The 17986-nt window shown below is 39.4% G+C and overlaps 1 protein-coding gene across 6 annotated transcripts in view; it reads left to right on the plus strand.

Annotated features, from left to right (window-relative positions):
• Window positions 1–17986, plus strand: part of NALCN (sodium leak channel, non-selective) — a 244939-nt gene that overhangs the window by 19422 nt on the left and 207531 nt on the right. For 3 of the 6 annotated variants that reach the window (XM_075740769.1, XM_075740787.1, XM_075740779.1), the window contains exons 4-6: window positions 14207–14290; window positions 15884–16023; window positions 16827–16955. The exons of 2 other annotated variants lie outside the window; for them this stretch is intronic. In XM_075740769.1, the coding sequence (XP_075596884.1) occupies window positions 14207–14290; window positions 15884–16023; window positions 16827–16955 (353 nt within the window). The remainder of the gene's footprint in view (window positions 1–14206; window positions 14291–15883; window positions 16024–16826; window positions 16956–17986) is intronic. One more of the 6 variants, XM_075740798.1, reaches the window with a different exon arrangement.

The raw sequence follows: 17986 nt of genomic DNA on the forward strand, positions 1-17986 counted from the left end.
GAGCATCAGACTTGTGAAAGAAATCAGGGACCTTGACCTGTGATGGAAGGACATTGTATTTCTTTTAATCAGTGTGATGCAAACATTATCTTCTGCTTTATAATAAGGTGTCTTCTGAAGGTCATCTCATGTGGGTATGAGCAAGATAAGGATACCTTACTTTAGAGGTATCTTATCTTTATTAGAATTTTTTACTTTTGGCCTTTGTATTAGGAGATGGAATAAGGAGACAGAGACATATTCCAGGTAAATTGCTTGTATTAGACACAGTTGCACTGGTGGCATTATATATAATAAAATAAAATGTGCCAAAATATGAGAAACTTTCATGAAACTGTGTCCATGATACGAAAGAATTCACATGCACAACAACAAAAAGGAACCAAGTAACAGATGTCTCAGGTGAAAAATCAGCCTTTAGGGAATGGGAGATGAATAGATACCATTTCACTCCATGGACACTGTGAGGATATGTGAAATTATCTTCATTATACAGCATCCTCATTGCAGCTTCTAATCACTGTCACGATGGTATTAGAAAACCTACATCGAAATCATGTTGTGAAAAGGAGGCATGGTTTATCCTGTTCCTCTGTTAAGAGTAACACTGTAAAATAAAAAGTGTGAGAGTTCTCTCTCCTGTCTGTTAAAAAAGCCTAGTTGACACTTATTTTAGTAATGTCATGCTGAAAATTAGAAAAATTTTTTATATGGCATAAGTATATAGCACTGAATTTAATAGAAATATCTTTCTTTTCACTGTGCAGTTGTGACACATGTCAGCTAACAAGGGAGATTATAGAAAGTCAGAAGCAATGGTCCTTGACATTTCCACCGTTGTTAAATCAATTACATTCACAGCAAAACTTTTGTACTAACTGAAGTAGTTGCAAGTGGATTTGTCAGACTTTATTTCAGTAGCATTGAGCGCTACTCACTGACTTCAGTACTCCTGCAAGGGGCTAAAAACCGAATGGTTGCACTGTTAGCTTTCAGCACTCTCTTGGTGAATTCACCCAGGAACTGAAACAAAGCTTAATCTTCTACCGGGGCAGTCACAGGTAGATGGGAGCCATTTCCTTTGATTCTGTCAGTTACCAGCCAGGTAACTGAAATACTGGCTTTCAGCGTGTTGAGTGTTCCTCAGCGGAGTTAGCCATGTGCAGAGAGCATGTTTTCCTTGTTGTTTCTCTGATAGGTGCTTCGGTTGCTGCAGTTGCTCTCTGTCCACTCCAGAGGAGAGAATCGAGGATGGAGCAGGCTGGAGCCTTACCCGAGCCACGTGGCCTTAGCTCTGTACGTTCTCTGCCGATAGAAGGAACTTTGCACCTGTAGTGCAAGCAATGTGAGATGGAGACAGGCTTTTTACACTGTAATAAAATACTCTGGTTGCCATGATCTAAACTGGGGTCTGCAGCCATTTCCAGCGGCAGCTGATGTCTGTTTGTATATTCTGATGGAGTTTTTTATCTTTGCTTGCAAAAAAGATTTTTGGGCTTAAAATTGAAACACTTCTAAGTAGGACTCATCAGCACTAATTTAAGGGTCTGGAATTGTCTGTAATTAGTTGTTTGCATCTAAAGTAGACTCTTCCAAAAGGTAATTATCTGTCCTTTATCAGTTTTTCTCCATTGACTAAAAGGGAAGCTTGAAGTACCTAGGCTGGATGGCGACACAGCGTTTAGGTATCTCACAGAGAGCGATTAGTCTAACTTGTTACTTATAGATTTGTTGTTAGCAGACAGTGGGCACTACAGAAAGTATAGAGACACCTGTATGCCAGCTTCTTCTTTAACACTTATGGCATTAACTCAATTCTGCTTAAATGAGTTTCTTCTGTAATCATCCTAATTCAGAAGTTTGTCTTGAGTTATGGATTACAGAACTGTTGTTTACTGTACCTTATTACAAGTATCTGTTTTGCCTTCTTTTCAGTACTTTTACTATAAAACATTCCACCTTCAGCTAACAGGAATGGAGAAATTACAAAATTAGTTTAATCCTTCCAATAAATGATGGAAATATTAATTGAATTGTCAGCTGGCTCACCAGCTTTTAGTAACTGTCAAGGGAGTTTGTGTTACAGACTGAAAACAGGAGATGAAAATTCTGAAATGACTGTGCTCCATGGCTTTAGATATGCTGTGTACCTCATGGCGTATGAATGAGTTAAGGATCAGGAAGTTGTGATGTTTTCAAAGGTCAGGTAGTAAAACAAAATATGTGGCTCCTGTCATCCTGTGCCAGTGTGCTCTGATGTGCTCGTGATGCCCGGTGGTGAAAGCTCAGTCTTGGGAAGTGCTAGTCACAAACAGGAGCAAGAACCTTGACCTGGAGAGCAGGAGCATAACCAGTGGAATCAGTTGCAAGGATGAGAAAATGATGAGGTGCTTTGATTAAATAGTGTAATTATGTGGAAAAAATAGAAAAACTATTTACCTGTGGTAGTAAAAAGCTCACAGAGCAAACAGGAAAAAAAGACCAGTTGGCTTAAGATTTGAGTTTCCCCTTTGACTCTGCTTCTTGAGATTATAAAGTGAAAATTATTTGTCCTTATGACAAAGACAAAAAATCATTAAAAAATTAGAATTCTGTACTATGTATAGTGCTGTTGGAAACCTAGATGTGTAGTGCAGATCCCATGCTATTCTGTGTTGGGGAAAAAGTATATTATTTCAAATTGTCTTAAAATCAAACTTCCAAAATACTGGAGTATTTTGGTGTTGGCAGCTGTGATTGATAGTTTTAAATATTACTTCATAGCCAACAGTATTGATGCCCGTTATTGAATAAGACGTTGAGTCTCCAAAAGTTGATTCTTCTGTCTCACCATTTCCCTGTGTTTGTCTGTTGCTGTTTTGCTAAGCACGAATGTCCACCGCAAGGACATCTGTTCCCAGCCTACCGGGATCGTGTTGCTATTGAAATGCTCTGATGCTGTTTCCAGTCACAGGAAATTAAAAAAATTACAGCTGATTATCATGAGGAAAACAAATACGAAGTTGCCTGCAGCATGCTGCTACTTGGGTGTTACTGCCCGTGGGCCAGGGAAGGTTAGAGACCCTGGCACTAGAATTTACGCACCTGTTTCTATGGTTACTTGTGCCTGGTTTGGTTGGAGTGTTTATTACAGGAAAGTAATGACTCATATTGCACAGTGGGACTTTTTGCACCATTTTTGCATTAGAGTATTAGAAAATCAAAAGCATTTAAATTACTTAGTGAACTTACATGGGCAGTATTTCTAAAATAAAAATGGTATTTTTTCTAACCAGTCAATGGGTCATAGAAATTTTTAGTGAGAAATTATTTTTGGACATGGATTGAAGTATGTGTCCATATAATGCTTAGTGACTTACTATGGTAATCAAAATTTAACCTTAAAGTTCCTAAGAAAAAAAAATACAACATACTGACTTTCATAATGTTAAGTTTTTCCCTTTCTAATAGCACTTTCAAGAATTACTTTACTGTTTTTCTTCACAAAAGTAGCTGTTATTGAGGGATGTTTTTAATGTACTGCTTCATGTCAGGGTAAAATTACACATATACTGGGATAGCAGTGAAATCAACATATTGGATAACATGTTATATTTTCAGGTAGGAAGAGAGGGAACTTCATCCCTAATTGCTTTTCTCTGTTGAAACTTGCCTTTTCAAGGAAGTCTGCTATAATTAATATTATTTTATATTATTATTTATTATTATTTTTATTTGTTTTTATTTTATTCCCATGTTGTTTTCTCTCTTAATTTGAGAGACTAAAACAAGACATCAAGATGAAAAAAATCTTAATGACATCCAGATCCCTGTGGAAGGGAATAAGAACACTTCTGTGTAGCTGTCGTGAAAATGACGACATTTGTGGGGGATTTTTAAGGCAGTAAGCTGAATGTAAAGTTTCGTTTCAGAGTATTGTGGTCTTCAACATAAATATAAATATTGGTTTCTTACAGCTATACTAAGATTGTTGTTTCAATAAACTTTTCCTGATCTGTGTAGTATAAAATGGATTCTCCAGTTTTTAATAATGCTAATTACCAAATAATAAAATTTCATTATTGTGGCTTTTTTCTGTTGAAGGAGAGCTGTGAACGACGATGATAAATCTGAGTTTTGTCATGTTAGATGAGACTGCTTCCCTATCGAATCTCCCTATTCAATCTCCAGGCAGTATCTGATGCTTCGGAGTGAAAGCTTTCACCTTGAAACATTTGGATTCAAATCAGCCCATTGCATCCACTATAGACATTGCCGCTGAGGGAGGGCAGAATACTGCTGGATGAAGCCCAGCAGCGTTTTACACACGTCACCTTCTCAAGGCTGCAGAGTACTTCCAAGCATGAGCAAGATGTCCATGCCTGTGGAACTAGATGTAGAACTGGAGTCTACCCCAAGAAAGATTGTGGCATCTTGAGGAGATAGCCTGAGATGCACACAACCAGAGAAAAGTTTGGGTTGCAAGGGACCTTTGGAGGTGGTCTGGACCAACCTTTTACTCAAAGCAGGGCCTTAATTTGGTTATCCAGGGTCCCATCAAGCTGAGTCTTGAAAATTTCCAGCAAGGGAGATGCCAGCACTTCTCTGGGCAATGTGTTCCAATGTTTAATTGTTCTCATGGTGAAGACTTTTTTCCTATGCACTTACTAGAAACAGTGAGTGCTGTTCCAGGTAGGGAAATCCTGTTAGTCCTCCTCCTGATCAGCCATTTTTAGGTTTGCTGAACCTTTAAGACATCCAAGGGAGTCAAGTCAGCTAGTAAGGCAATACTTATGGCACCAAATGCCATTGGCTCATGAACAGATGGAGAGGGAAATGAAATTCAGGCTTTCAGTGTGGTAACCCATAAAATCTCTCTGCAGGGCATGTTGGCACCCAACTGCTGCAGTAAAGCAGTGTATCAAGAAAGCAGCAACATAATACACCAGCAAAGCTCCCTTCCCCACATGTCCTGTAGCCATACCTACCGTTGGGTATTGATAAGAAGGTGTTAGCATCTGTCCTCTAGTATATGAATATATGAAGGCTGTGATGCCTGGCAGCTCTGAATAGGGGGCAAGCTGAATTACTTGTCACTCAGCTGAACTGAGATGCTGATACGGGAGGTGTTCTGAGGCATTCCTTTCCATCATTCTGTGGAAGTGGTTATTCCCCTTGATACTTTCTGTACTCGCAGAAGGGAGTATTATGTAATGCTTTCATGTTTCCTTCTGGTTTGCTTTTAAATTTTCTTTAACAGTTTTGGTTTAAAACACCATTTTTTAACTCCTCCCAATTCCCCCTCCCCCCTTATTTTACAGCAAACACTGTTACAGGATTTTTAGCAAGTATAACGGTTCTTGTTTGTCTGTTTGAAAGTCTTGACTCTTGCTCATGGCCAGGATTGTGTCTTCCTTTACAGGCTTTTTGGTGTTTTGGTTTTTTTCTTTCTGTTATAAACAGCAAATGAGATGGTGAATACTATAGTTTAAAAACCTCCCATGACAATATGAAACACGAAATACTAAGTTTGGCGAAGTTAATTACATAAATTAACAAAAATCTAGTGTGCTTTAAAAATACTTTTGAGACTGTTCTTTGATGAATGAAATAGCCTTACATCTTCATTGATAATTCCTAAAAGAATTTGAAAATCTCAACAAATTCACTTAAAAATCTATTTTTTTTAATTATTGCAAATGATGAAGTAGTGGCTCTGTAGTGATTATAGCTTTTTCGTAATGATAGATTGGAACTGTGTGTGTTTTGTGTCTGTAACACGCATGGAATCACCCTCTAATCCAAAGGACCAACAAGAGCTGTGTTTCATTTTTTTAATTATAAATAGACTAACTTGGTTTTCTGTTCTGTAACATCAAGTGATTTTTTTCCAACTTTTTTTAGCATAGACTACAAGATTACTGTAAATATTACATTACATGCTATGACAAAGATAAATTATACACTATGTAATGTGTTACTTGGAAGCATCTGATGATGGAGTAGTTCAGTACAATACATGAGTAGTTACAAATTGAACTTGTTTAACTCAGTGATGATAAAGTGATACTACACCCACTATAACCATTTAGATTTAAGCTTCACGCAGCAATTCTAATTCCATTGGCTGTTACAAATCAATTGCTGTTACATGAATATATTTTAAATAAGTTCCTTCACTGTGAATGAGGACACTTTACGAGAAAAAGAAGACACAGAAATGAGAAGCTGTGTCGTCACCTCCCCTTATTGTTTCTTTTCTCTTTCCCCAGATACAGACTTTTTTAGAAAAAATATATGTTGTTTCATTTTCTAGTGATACTACCACTGTTGCAGAGGGCTAACTTGGAGGTGACCACCAATCTTAAAATATGCCAATTTTTCTTTGGTTATTAACATGGTCTTAGCTAAGCAATTCACAATATTTCCTTTGTTTCCTGCATGGATCATCAATTTACAGTTACAGAAGTACTTTGCATTAAAAGATGGCTAATTTATAAGTTGCTGGTTGTTGCATAATAAAATGCTTCAGGTTGACTTTTTTTATGTCACACAGAGTAGAAGATGGCCTTTAAGTAGGTAGTGTGGCTGAGAGTTGTCTGTCTGTCTGACCGCTTCAGTCGGTTCCCAGAGCAGCTGAGGAGTTGCAAAGCATTGAAGAAGGGGGCTAACGTTTGACACATGAGCAGACTTGAGAAATAGTTTTATTCTGAGGGGACAGAAGAGGAAAATTGAGAGCAGAAGTCAGAGACAGCTTTTCTTCTTGATTAGGCTGTATCTCTCCATTCTCTTTTCTGTGTGAGGAAAATGTTGAAAGTATTTGACAGGTTGGGGGCTGGGTTGGATTGTCTCCATCATTCTGCTATTAAACAGAACTGTAAACTGCAGGTTTTTTAAGGGAGTAGGGAAAGTTTGAAGTTGAGCCAGAAAGATAAGGGATGTATGCGTACATGTGACTGGGTAGGAGATACATATGCTCTGTGTGTGTGTGTGTGTATGTGTGTATCTTTATCTGCATTTGCAGAGGGAGAGAGAGGTTAGGTAAGGTGCTCCCTTGAGCTCTGATTACATTTTTCCGTCCCATTCCACCACTGTGCCCTGCGGTGTTGGCATGGAGTTAGGGACTGGGGAGGGAGGGTGAGTCTTGTTTCCCTAACTCAGCTGTGCCCTCTCTTCCAGCTTGCTCTTTTTGCCTTTTACAATGAGCATAGCAGGGGGGTGTCCCATCCCACTCGGGGGTGAGGGTGAGGTTAACTGTTTAATTCTCTGCACAGTAATCAGAAGTAATGGCAATTACTTTAGAGGTTCAAACCAATCATAAATTTACTTAAAACTCCGTGGAACTACAAAAGATAGAGGTTTGGCAAAAGTCATAACCATGCTCAAAATTTAGCAGAACTATAAAAGGTAAGAGTTTAGCAAAACATGTGACAATATTACCCTAATGTGCCGAAAATTAAGTTAGAGACAAAGAGAGTGATAGAGAGGAAAAGAGAGAAAGAAAAGAGAGAGAGAAGATATCGCCACCCTTGGATCCAGCGATGTTCTCTGCTTGTAGTTGCAGTCTTCAGGTGGTGGGCGCATGCCGAAAACTTATGTTTCCACTTGTTATAACCCGATGTGCCCGCCCCATAGGTGGGGGTCTGTCATCACTGAGCAGGTGCAGTATGTGCTCAGGAATGTTCAGAAACGTTCTAGAAATGAGTCAGTGGGTTGCGGGGGTCCTGGGGGTCTCACTGCCCACCGCCTTCAGGGCTGACCAAGTGAGTGGTGATCTGTCACAGGCACATGGTGCACAGGGCCCAGATGGTCATTGTTTACCTGTTTCAGGAATAGAGGAGTGGTCCCACAAGATGTTATCCTGCCTCTGCAGGCTCCGTTCTTGTTCAACGCTCCCTCATCATCATCAGCCCATCCCTGTCCATGTCAAGATGGGTGTTTGCGACATTCACTTGTTATCAGGGCCTTATGGGGGGGGAAATGATACTCCCGAATTTTGATTCCCTCCATTCCTTCTATTTCCTCCTGTGCATTTATGCTCCTCCTAAAATAACAGTAAATGTCAGCCTCCACCCCTTAATGCTTATTTGTAGTGCTACACAAAGTAGCCCCCAGGGTGATCTGAAGAATTTGCTGGACTTGTTGATGTGCTTTATTTACAGCCGCCGCATGCAGGATCCAGTGACCATGATAGAATAGCAAACGTAGCTGGTTGTCACTGAGCTTGCTGGTCTCTTCATGTTTGTACCATCTTTCAGCTATCCTGTTGGTCAGAGACTGTGAGGAAAATTGGGAGACTAAGGTTCACCTAATGACAGACCCAAGACTGCAGGACTCCTTTCCAGAGCAGATGATGATAAATCTGATTACCATCAGAGTAAATGTCATCTCAGTTCTTTTATTCAGCTTTTCCACAGAGGCCAAAAGAGGTGGGAGGGAAGGATTCAGAGAACAGGTTGTAGTCAGGGATGAGAGACAAAAAGAAATTCCTGAAGGCAAGCAGGGAGGCAGAGGAGGCTTTTCACTTGCAGGGATTTGTTGTTCATCCTGAGGTGTTCCTGAGATGTTAAGAGACAAGCAGGGCAGAAATGACGTAGGAGATGACTGTCCTATCATCTAGCTAAGGTGTCTGCCTTACCAATGAGATAATAAAATTAGCAGACATAATCTTCTAGCAAATTGTTTTATGCAATTCGGATGTTGATTTTGTACTTTGTTTTCAGCAAGGTTGATGATAATGGAATAAACTTTTATTAAAAAATTACAATCTGGCTAGTCTTCCCTTCTGGAGTAAGTTAAACTGTAATGGTCTCATGGAATGACTACTTCAGGTGTTATTACTTCTGTCTGTGGTTCTGTCTCTATTTTGTATTGGCTCACATTTCCAGTGAGGTAGATCTTATAAAATTGTTTTTTTTCTGTGAACTTGTGTAACGACTGTTTAGGGCATCTAATACTGGCAATTGGTGTTTTATCTTTAATGTGCTGTTTACAATTGAGAACATGTATCTTCCAGCATCTCAGTGCTGTTATTGGGGTATTAGTATTGCACGTGTAAATAAAAAATGAAGAAATGCACTAATACGTTGTACTCAGTTAATGTAATGATGCTAAAATTAGGCAAAAACTGGTGAAATAAGGAGAATTTAGGGAGAAGGGAGGAGATTTATTTGTTGGTCCTATTTTCGAACAGGTAAAGAAACTAAGATCTTACGCTGAACTTGAGGTATTCTTCCTTAGTTGTGGCAACATTGACATAGAAAATGAAGTTCTTATAGGGCATATTACAGACCTGTCCTGGTTCTGGCAAGGATAGAGTTAATTTCCCAAGGAGCCAGGACAGGTGAGCCAAGCTGGCTGGGGGCTACTCCATGTGACTTCATGCTCACCATAAAAGGGGGCTAGTAGGTGGGGGTGGGCTCCAGGACTGGCTGAGCCTCCGGTGGTGGGATTGGTAAATTGTTCTCTGTTATCACCCATTGTTACTCTCTGTTATCAGCACTGTTGCTGATTGTTTCCCTCTCCCTTGTTGTCCCAGTAAACTGCCCTTATCCCAACCCTTGAGGCTTTGCCGTTGTTTTTCCGTTCTCCTCCCCATCCCGCCGGGGGAGGGGGGGTGGGGGGGGGGGGGGGGGTGAGAGCGTGGTGTGTGGTGCTCAGCTGCCAGCTGGGGCTAAACCATGTCTCAAGACTGATATGTCAAGCTTGTCTGTTCTTTTGGGATGTCAAATTTCAGATTAATTCAGATTAGAATCTCTCTTAGAGAGGCAGATTTTTGGTCCATTCCACATGTGTGGTTTATCAAGAAAGCCATTTCCATGGTTGTGTACTAGCCTAACAGTGATGCTAACCTGTCATAAATAAATACGGGGTTTTTACTGCGCAAAAGCCTCCCAAAGGCTGTCCCAGGTCTGCAGTCGTGGACTGTGTAAGTGGGCTGGCATCCACTGCTCTGTCAGAAGCAAATGATTTTGTTGTCTAGATAAACTGTAAGTCATGTCGCTGGAGAAGCTTTCAGGACTTGCTGTGCACATTAAAGAATCCACTGTCCACTGTAGGCAATAGGGAGTCAGCAGCTTTAATGACTTTAAGAGGCTTGGATTAGTCCCAGCATGAGGCTTCTAGTCTACAGTACTAACACTTCATCTTTTGCAAATGTTTAGATCACGTTTCAAAGACTTATAAACTATAATGTAAATGGTCTGGGATAGTGCAATCAAAAAAAACGGTAAAACAAAAACGTCATCAATAATTCTGAAATTTCAGCAGACATGATGAAAAAGGGATGAGGGATTAACACATTGCAATACTTCAGCTATTTTAGGTAAGATGTCACCAGATGTATTTAAATTTCTTGTGTCTGTATTCCTTTCCAAGTGTAAGAACAGGCTGCCATTGACCATGAGTGTGGAATTTCAGCCCAAGGCTTTTTTCAAATGTGAATGTAACTCACTGTTCCTTGCTATTAATGTACAATTTTAGCCTATGTTTAGTCAGAATTAGATTTTTCATGGAAGTAGCACTTGAAGTCAAAATCAAGTTTCATACTAAAAAGTATATTCTGATTTTCACATTAAGCAGGATGTGGTCCTGCTGTAAAAACTCTTCCAACACCAAATAACATCCCACATACCAATGCACAGTATAAATGCATTAAAGATTACCCACCATGTCCACTGCCAGCCAGCTGACAAACATGAATAGGATTTAGCCAAAGCCTCCCTACATGCAAAGCAGAAAAGACCAGAACCTCCCCCAAAATGAGTAGTTTCTACAGATGTAATTTGGGTGCCCACAGCTTCTGTGGGTGCTGCACCAAAAGCCACCTTGACAGGGAGGATGTGGCAGGGGAAGCTGGCCTGACCTGACTGTGAGAGAAGCGAGGTGGTGGAGCAGCCGGGCTGGTGAGGAGACTGGAAAGGGTCACGACATCTTCCTTTATAAGGAGAAAACAGCAGAGCTGCTTCAATCACGCCACACGTATGGTGGAGAGAAAAAGCAATTTCTAAAAAAAGATTTGGCTTTTCGTGGGTACTTGACGGGTTATTCAGAGGAGAGTGAATACAGGAGCTCCTGCAGGAGTTCGTGCTCAGATCTGTACAGCGCAACTCAGGGAAAACTTTTTGCTTTAGACAAAGGGTGCTGAAGAGAAGCCAAGTAAGTTTCTGAGAAAGCAGGAGAAAGACCAATCAGCATCTTTGTTCAGAGCCACAACTGAAGGACTCAAGTTGCATGTTGATACAAATCTCACCAGAGATTCGTTCACCCAGAGGGAATAGTAGGAGAGGAGAGAGGGGCAAGAGATTTAAGGTGTTCGTAGCTGATCTCCAAAGAGAAATGTATCTGCTTCACTGTTACTGAACATAACCACTGAAAGAGTTGAGTTTGTTCAGCCCTGAGTGAAGAGTTTCTGAAGGGCAAGTGTGGGGTCCTGCACCTAGGGAAGAACAACCCCAGACACCAGTACAGGCTAGGGGTTGACCTGCTGGGAAGCAGACCTCCAGAGAAGGACCTGAGAGTCCTGGTGGACAGCAAGCTCTCCATGAGCCAGCAATGTGCCCTTGTGGCCAAGAAGGCCAGTGGTATCCTGGGGTGCATTAAGAAGAGTGTGGCCAGCAGGTCGAGGGAGGTTATCCTCCCCCTTTGCCCTGGTGAGGCCATGTCTGGAGTGCTGTGTCCAATTCTGGGCTCCCCAGTTCAAGAAAGACAGGGAACTACTGGAGAGAGTCCAGCAGAGGGCTACAAAGATGACTAGGGGACTGGAGCATCTCTTGTATGAGGAAAGGCTGAGAGAGCTGGGTCTGTTTAGCCTGGGAAAGAGAAGACTGAGAGGGGATCTGATCAATACTTACAAACGTCTAAAGGGCTGGTGTCAGGAGGATGGGGCAGGACTCTTCTCTGTGGTGCTCAGTGACAGGACAAGGGGCAATGGGCACAATCTGGAACACAGGAAGTTCCATCTGAACATGAGGAAAAACTTCTTCACTGTGAGGGCAACTGAGCACTGGAACAGGCTTCTCAGAGAGGTTGTGGAGTCTCCTTCTCTGGAGGTACTCAAAAGCTGCCTGGATGCAATCCTGTGCACCCTGCTGTAGGTGATCCTGCTTTAGCAAGGGGTTGGACTAGATGATCTCCAGAGGTCCCTTCCAACCCCTACCATTCTGTGAATCTGTGATTCTGTGATTAGCTCAGACTTTACATAGGGAACTCAGTCTACTTTCTTCAGGAAGGACAGGTTAAAATTATGATGCAAAAGTACATGTTCTGTTGCTTCCTTGATTTGCAGTCTTCCTCCTCTTAGTTCTTGGATTGAGGAGAACTTTAACATCCTTATGTGTTAGAAAATCCTCCGTCTGAAAATAGCGTTGAAGTTCTCTGTCCTTTATTTCTGATTTGAAAATCACTTACTGTATTTTCCTTATATCCTTACTTTGTTCTCTTCTGTCCTGAAGAATTTTTGCAACTGAAACAAAACTTTTTAAAAAACCCACATATTTTGTCTCTATTTGAACAATATATCTTGCTGTCACCTACTGCAAGGAATGATAAATCATTTTTGGGATCGTGTATGTCATTGAAAATATTAGATTAAAACAAAAGATCTTGTTTGTGCCTTTAGACTTAATGAAAATGCTGAGACATTAAAGAATAAGTACAGGTTGACTGAAATAGCTATCACTGAGATAAGAAACAATGAGTACCAAGACAGGAATCAGATAACAGGCCAAAGTCCAGTAATGGCTTCAAGATTCTTGAGACCTGACAATAATTTTTCCCTGATTATACCTGTGAAAAGTGGAGGTCAAACACTGTAGTTTGTATCTGGAAAAGCACTAAAGAGAGAAAAAGAACCAGATAATGTATAAGGCAGGGGAGAGTATGTTCAATCTGTTGGGAGAAAGCTCATTTAGAAAGGGGTGTTTATGTGCCCTGAGATATACAGACATTGGTAGTATATGTTTTTACTGCTATACACCATGAAACTGGGATATCCACTTTCCTTAGGTCTAGTCTTTTCTAGTCTCCCTTTCAACAAACTACAAACTGCATCTGCCTGTTTGCATTTGGTCACCAGCTTCCTTTACGCTCCACGTGGTACACGAAACTGACTCCCAGCCATAATCTACCTAAGAAATGTAGATTTTTTTCAGTTCAGCAGTTGAGGTAAAGTGTGAGGCATTAGCAGTCCACCAAAGAAGTGTTTTTATAGCTTGCAGTGGAGGACCTGTGTTGCAAGACATTGAGAGACATGAGGATATCTAAGCGTGCAAACTGGGACAGTGGTTGAGGATAGTGTGGTACGGAGGAAACTTAGCTTGGGTGCAGTCTTCTTCATGCTGCCTTTTAGGAGTGATCTTTGGATTGGACTATCACCAAAACTATGCTTGGGTGCTATTTTAGAGAGCTAGTTGAAGAAGTCTAAAGCAGAGCCAGAGAACAGGTAGGAAGGCATATGGGTCATCAAGGATCCAGTGCTCAGTTTTCTTCCCTGAGTTTCTTTTAGTCAGTAGTGCAAAGGTATGCTCTGAATCCTTGTGCTAGACAATTAATGGAGTGCAAATAATATCAATGCTGAAAAGTTCGCCATACCTATTATTAATTAAGTCTAAAGAATGAATTCTCATTTTGAGATCGTAAAGAGTTGCTCAGGAAATGTCCAAAGAAACTTGAAAACCTGCACTGTGAGGAGATGGTGGTTAATGTCTGTAGTGTTTTGGAAATGGCAAGACTTTTCTAGAGCATGAAAAATGATTGAAAACTTAGGAAAATGAATGTAAAATGATACTGGTTTAATTGAAGCTGTTGAACATTATTGAAGTAATTGAACAGCACAATACTAGACTGTAAGCATTTTACACTTACCTTCCTGTGCAAGTATTTTGTAATGGGCAATACAGTGAAAAAGTGAGTTTGTTAATTTTTTGTGTGTTTTCAGATTTACATCAAAGTGTAAATAACAGGTCTCTCTATAAGTTCTTTTTGACACAAGCAGAGGAAAAGTACCACTCAAGAATGAAGCTACCATTTATAAACACAGAAGATGTGTTTATATGTTTCCAGCATATTCTAGCCCAGATACTAGGCTTTTGGAGTCTTTAAAAAGTGATATTTTAAAAACGGTACAGAGAAGACTTTTCCTTCTTCCAAGAACTTTTGTTTATGATATTTGTAAATCCTGACACTAAAACAACAACAATTAACCTCTTAGCTTTTATCTCTCTTGTAGGGTGATAGCTCCTATGTAAAGGATCGTTGGTGTGTGTTCGATGGATTCATGGTCTTTTGTCTTTGGGTGTCACTGGTTTTACAGGTAATTATTTCACTTACCTTTTTCAATGAATAGTTCCTAAATTGTGAAAAATATATGGCACAACCAAGTAATTACAAGTTGTGGAAGTATTGCAGAGCATAGGTCAAATTGTTTTTAAAAAAACTGTACTGAATTCAATAGCTCCATAATTGCACGTTGCAGCCAATCTACATTAGTAGTAGAATTTATCTTGTTTAGTTTTTCTTATTGAGAAGTTATACATTAATCTGAAGCTTGTTACCATAAACCATCTGCATAGTCAAAAGGGAGAGAAGGATCTTCAGGAGCCATTTATCTCTTATTCCATATGACAGTTGTGCTCACCTCCTTCCATTGAGTCTAGCAGGATGCCATGGTGACTGACTTATGCAACTAAAGGCAGAATTATTCCAATGGTAGATGTTTGCCATGCTGTAGGTGTATTGATATGAAGGGGTTTCATGTAATATGGCCCACACCTAACAAAACCTGTTCCAAAATTCAAGTTAAAGCACAATGCAAAAAATAGTAATGAACACATTTGGAAACAATTTGATAAATTTTCATTAAGAAGGGAACTTGGACATGTTACAAAAATGCATAGATTGGTAAGGTACAGGTTAAATTGTGTCCTGCAAACCCATCGCTCCTTAACCATAGTATTTTGGGTAAGAACAGATTGAAGGCTGTGAGACTGGGTCTGCAATAGTATAAGGATTGTAAAAGTTGTGTAGCGATTGCTGTTAGGCGTAACTTACCCACTTCTGAAAAATTTAAGACACATTGTAATTTTCTGCTTTATACACAGGGGAAACTTTGGTACATCATGTACACACGTAGAGTGAAGGCTGATCATTACAGATAAGCACCGTAGATGACCTGGCTTCTGAGTTGCCAGATTCCCCCTCCATTTTCTTAGTACTTTGAGTGAATACTAAATTAAGCAGTTACTCTCAGAGAGAGAGAGACAAGGATTAAAAAAAGTCATTTTCACCCAATCATTAAGCTAAATAGTCTTTATGGAGTGCCTACCTGTCAATGTATTAAGGAAATGGTTCCCTGTTCTATTGCTTGGCTGAAATTTGTGTCATAAGTGGAGTCTAGGAGAAGACCATGTACAGTTTTCCCATGCACGTCAAATTAAATGGAGAATTTATAAGCATGTTGCAACTCATAAGGCAATCTGTTTATATGTACTTTTACATCGTAGTAAAAACCTTAGTGGTGTGCAACATTAGCAGATACTGATTTTCATATTTGGAAATGTAAATTACTCACTTTTAACAAAGTTGTGGGAAACTTGTGGGGTAGGACTAGCACACAAGCAGGCAGCTGACACAAGCTTGCACAGTCTTGTTTGAGACAGAAGTATTATGAACATAGGCAGAGTATATTTTTGGAATTTCATTAGGATAACTTAGATATGGATTAAAGGATTTACTAAGACTTTTCTTTTAAAAAACATAGTTAAGATGAACCATAAAATAAACCAAGAGAAGATTGAAAATAAAAATTAAAATCATGTATAGCATTCATAGTTTTAAAAGTTCTGTCAATGAATACAGGAAAGGGGCAGAATCATCAAGGAAAAACTCCTGATTTTTTTGTTTGTAGGTGTTTGAAATTGCTGAAATAGTTGACCAGATGTCACCTTGGGGCATGTTACGGATTCCACGACCACTCATTATGATTCGAGCATTCCGAATATATTTTCGTTTTGAGCTGCCAAGAACTAGGATAACAAACATCTTGAAGTAAGTAAGGCTGTTTTCTGAAGAACAACTGAGAAAATTTCAGTTTTGACTTAGAAGACTGACCATGCACTCAGAGAATGACCCTTCATTCTTAATGAGCATTTTCTTCCTGATTCTTCTCCATCTTTAAGGAATCATCAGGTTTCCTAGAAAATGATCAAAACTATCAAATATTTAAATTAATCTTAAAGCATTTTGCTAATAACTGCAGTCAGCAATTTTCAACCTGTGGCAGTAAATTCTATTCCATTAATATGGGTACTTAAAATCAAGGTGAATAGTCTTAGTAGGGTAATATTCACAAATAAAAATACATGAGCACACGCCCTAAACATTTCAGTTACAGGTATACATGTATTGGTATATGTACAGAGATGCTCACATGCAAGCAAACACACGTAAGTATGTTTGGTACAGCATATAATAGCAAAAACCATGTAATGGTGATGTGAAAGAGTTCTTTTGTCTTTATTTGGTATCAACATTACTTCATCATCATATCTTGTCTGTGTAAGTCATTAGCTACTATTTTACAAAAGCTAGACTATACATTTTTAATTTATTTTTTTTTGTTTCAGTCTTTGTAGTTTACAACTGGTTTAATTACCCTAACTTATAGGCTTAGAAAAAATTGTGGCTCCCTTTTCTATCTCTGCACAGACCAAGAGATCAGTTTTAAGGACAAATTTTCTGCAGGATGAAATACTACTTTCTCTGTGTGAGCCTATTTTCTATTCTGGACCTTTTCAGAGGAGGCTTCACATTGCCTGTGCATTCGGTGTCATATTTATCTTTTTTGCCAGGCGTTCTGGAGAGCAAATCTGGAGCGTTTCGATTTTCCTTCTGTTCTTTCTCCTCCTGTATGGGATCCTGGGAGTTCAGATGTTTGGAACTTTTACGTACCATTGTGTGACAGACGACACACAGCCAGGGTGAGTTAGCCTGTACAGGCATGACGTGGGGCTGTTCTTCATTGCATATGTATAATTGTAGTTAGTGTCAGTGAGTGTAAAATGGACTTAAAGTAGTCCACCAAAATGCACTAAGATAAATTGGGGAAGCAAAAATGTTAGGAATTATGAAAAATACAAATTTTAACTGTGACAGATTACAAATTATGGCATTGGGCTTCAGTCTGAGTTAGGGGGTGAGTGACTGTGTATGTGCAGGGGGGAGTGAGAGAGCAGGAGAGCAGAGGAGGCTTTAAGAGGAGCGTTGCCACTTGTGGCTGACTCGGGTCACTGATGATTCATCAGCCTTTGGAAAATAGTTATGATTAATGTTTTACACTGGTGATCGAGTATACATCATATTTTTGATTCAGCACAGACTTAAACACAAGATTAACTTGAAGTGCAGTATGGCCTCTTGTCACTGGGATGGCTTATAAAATCACAGAAAAGTATATGCTTACATGTCCTGTGGAATTGAGGGCTTGACTGTATGGTTGACCACCATTACATTGTGAGATTCTATTACATCTTTTTCTTTGCTTTGTCCCTGTTTCTTTGGATAGGGAAATGTTAGCTATGGAGCTGTAGCCTTTACTTTAGTCAAAATTGGATCCTTTTATTCCTATATTGAATTTGTCAGAACATAAAATAGAGTAGATGTTTTAAGAAAGCAAAACACCACTTAATCTGCCACTGTGTTGAATAAAAAGTCTGATTATTGCAAAACTCTGTGTTAAAAGATTTTTCTAACCTAGGGCCTATAAGCTATCAAATATAAAATGAGGTTATTAAAAGTGTCAGATACACAAAAGGTTACAAAATTATTTGAGAATATGCTAGACATTATATGGTATTTTGTTAAAGGAAAACATTGACTTTTGGATATTTTCTTATTTATTTAATCAATACTATAGTAAAATATGGAGCTGATCTTCACCTAGACTGGAAATGAGATGTTTCATTCTGACTTTTCCCCTTTTTAAAGAGACAGTCTTTATATCACAGATTTT

Source organism: Balearica regulorum, chromosome 1 (genome assembly GCF_011004875.1).
Source record: "Balearica regulorum gibbericeps isolate bBalReg1 chromosome 1, bBalReg1.pri, whole genome shotgun sequence".
In the NCBI taxonomy this organism is placed as follows: Eukaryota; Metazoa; Chordata; class Aves; order Gruiformes; family Gruidae; genus Balearica; species Balearica regulorum.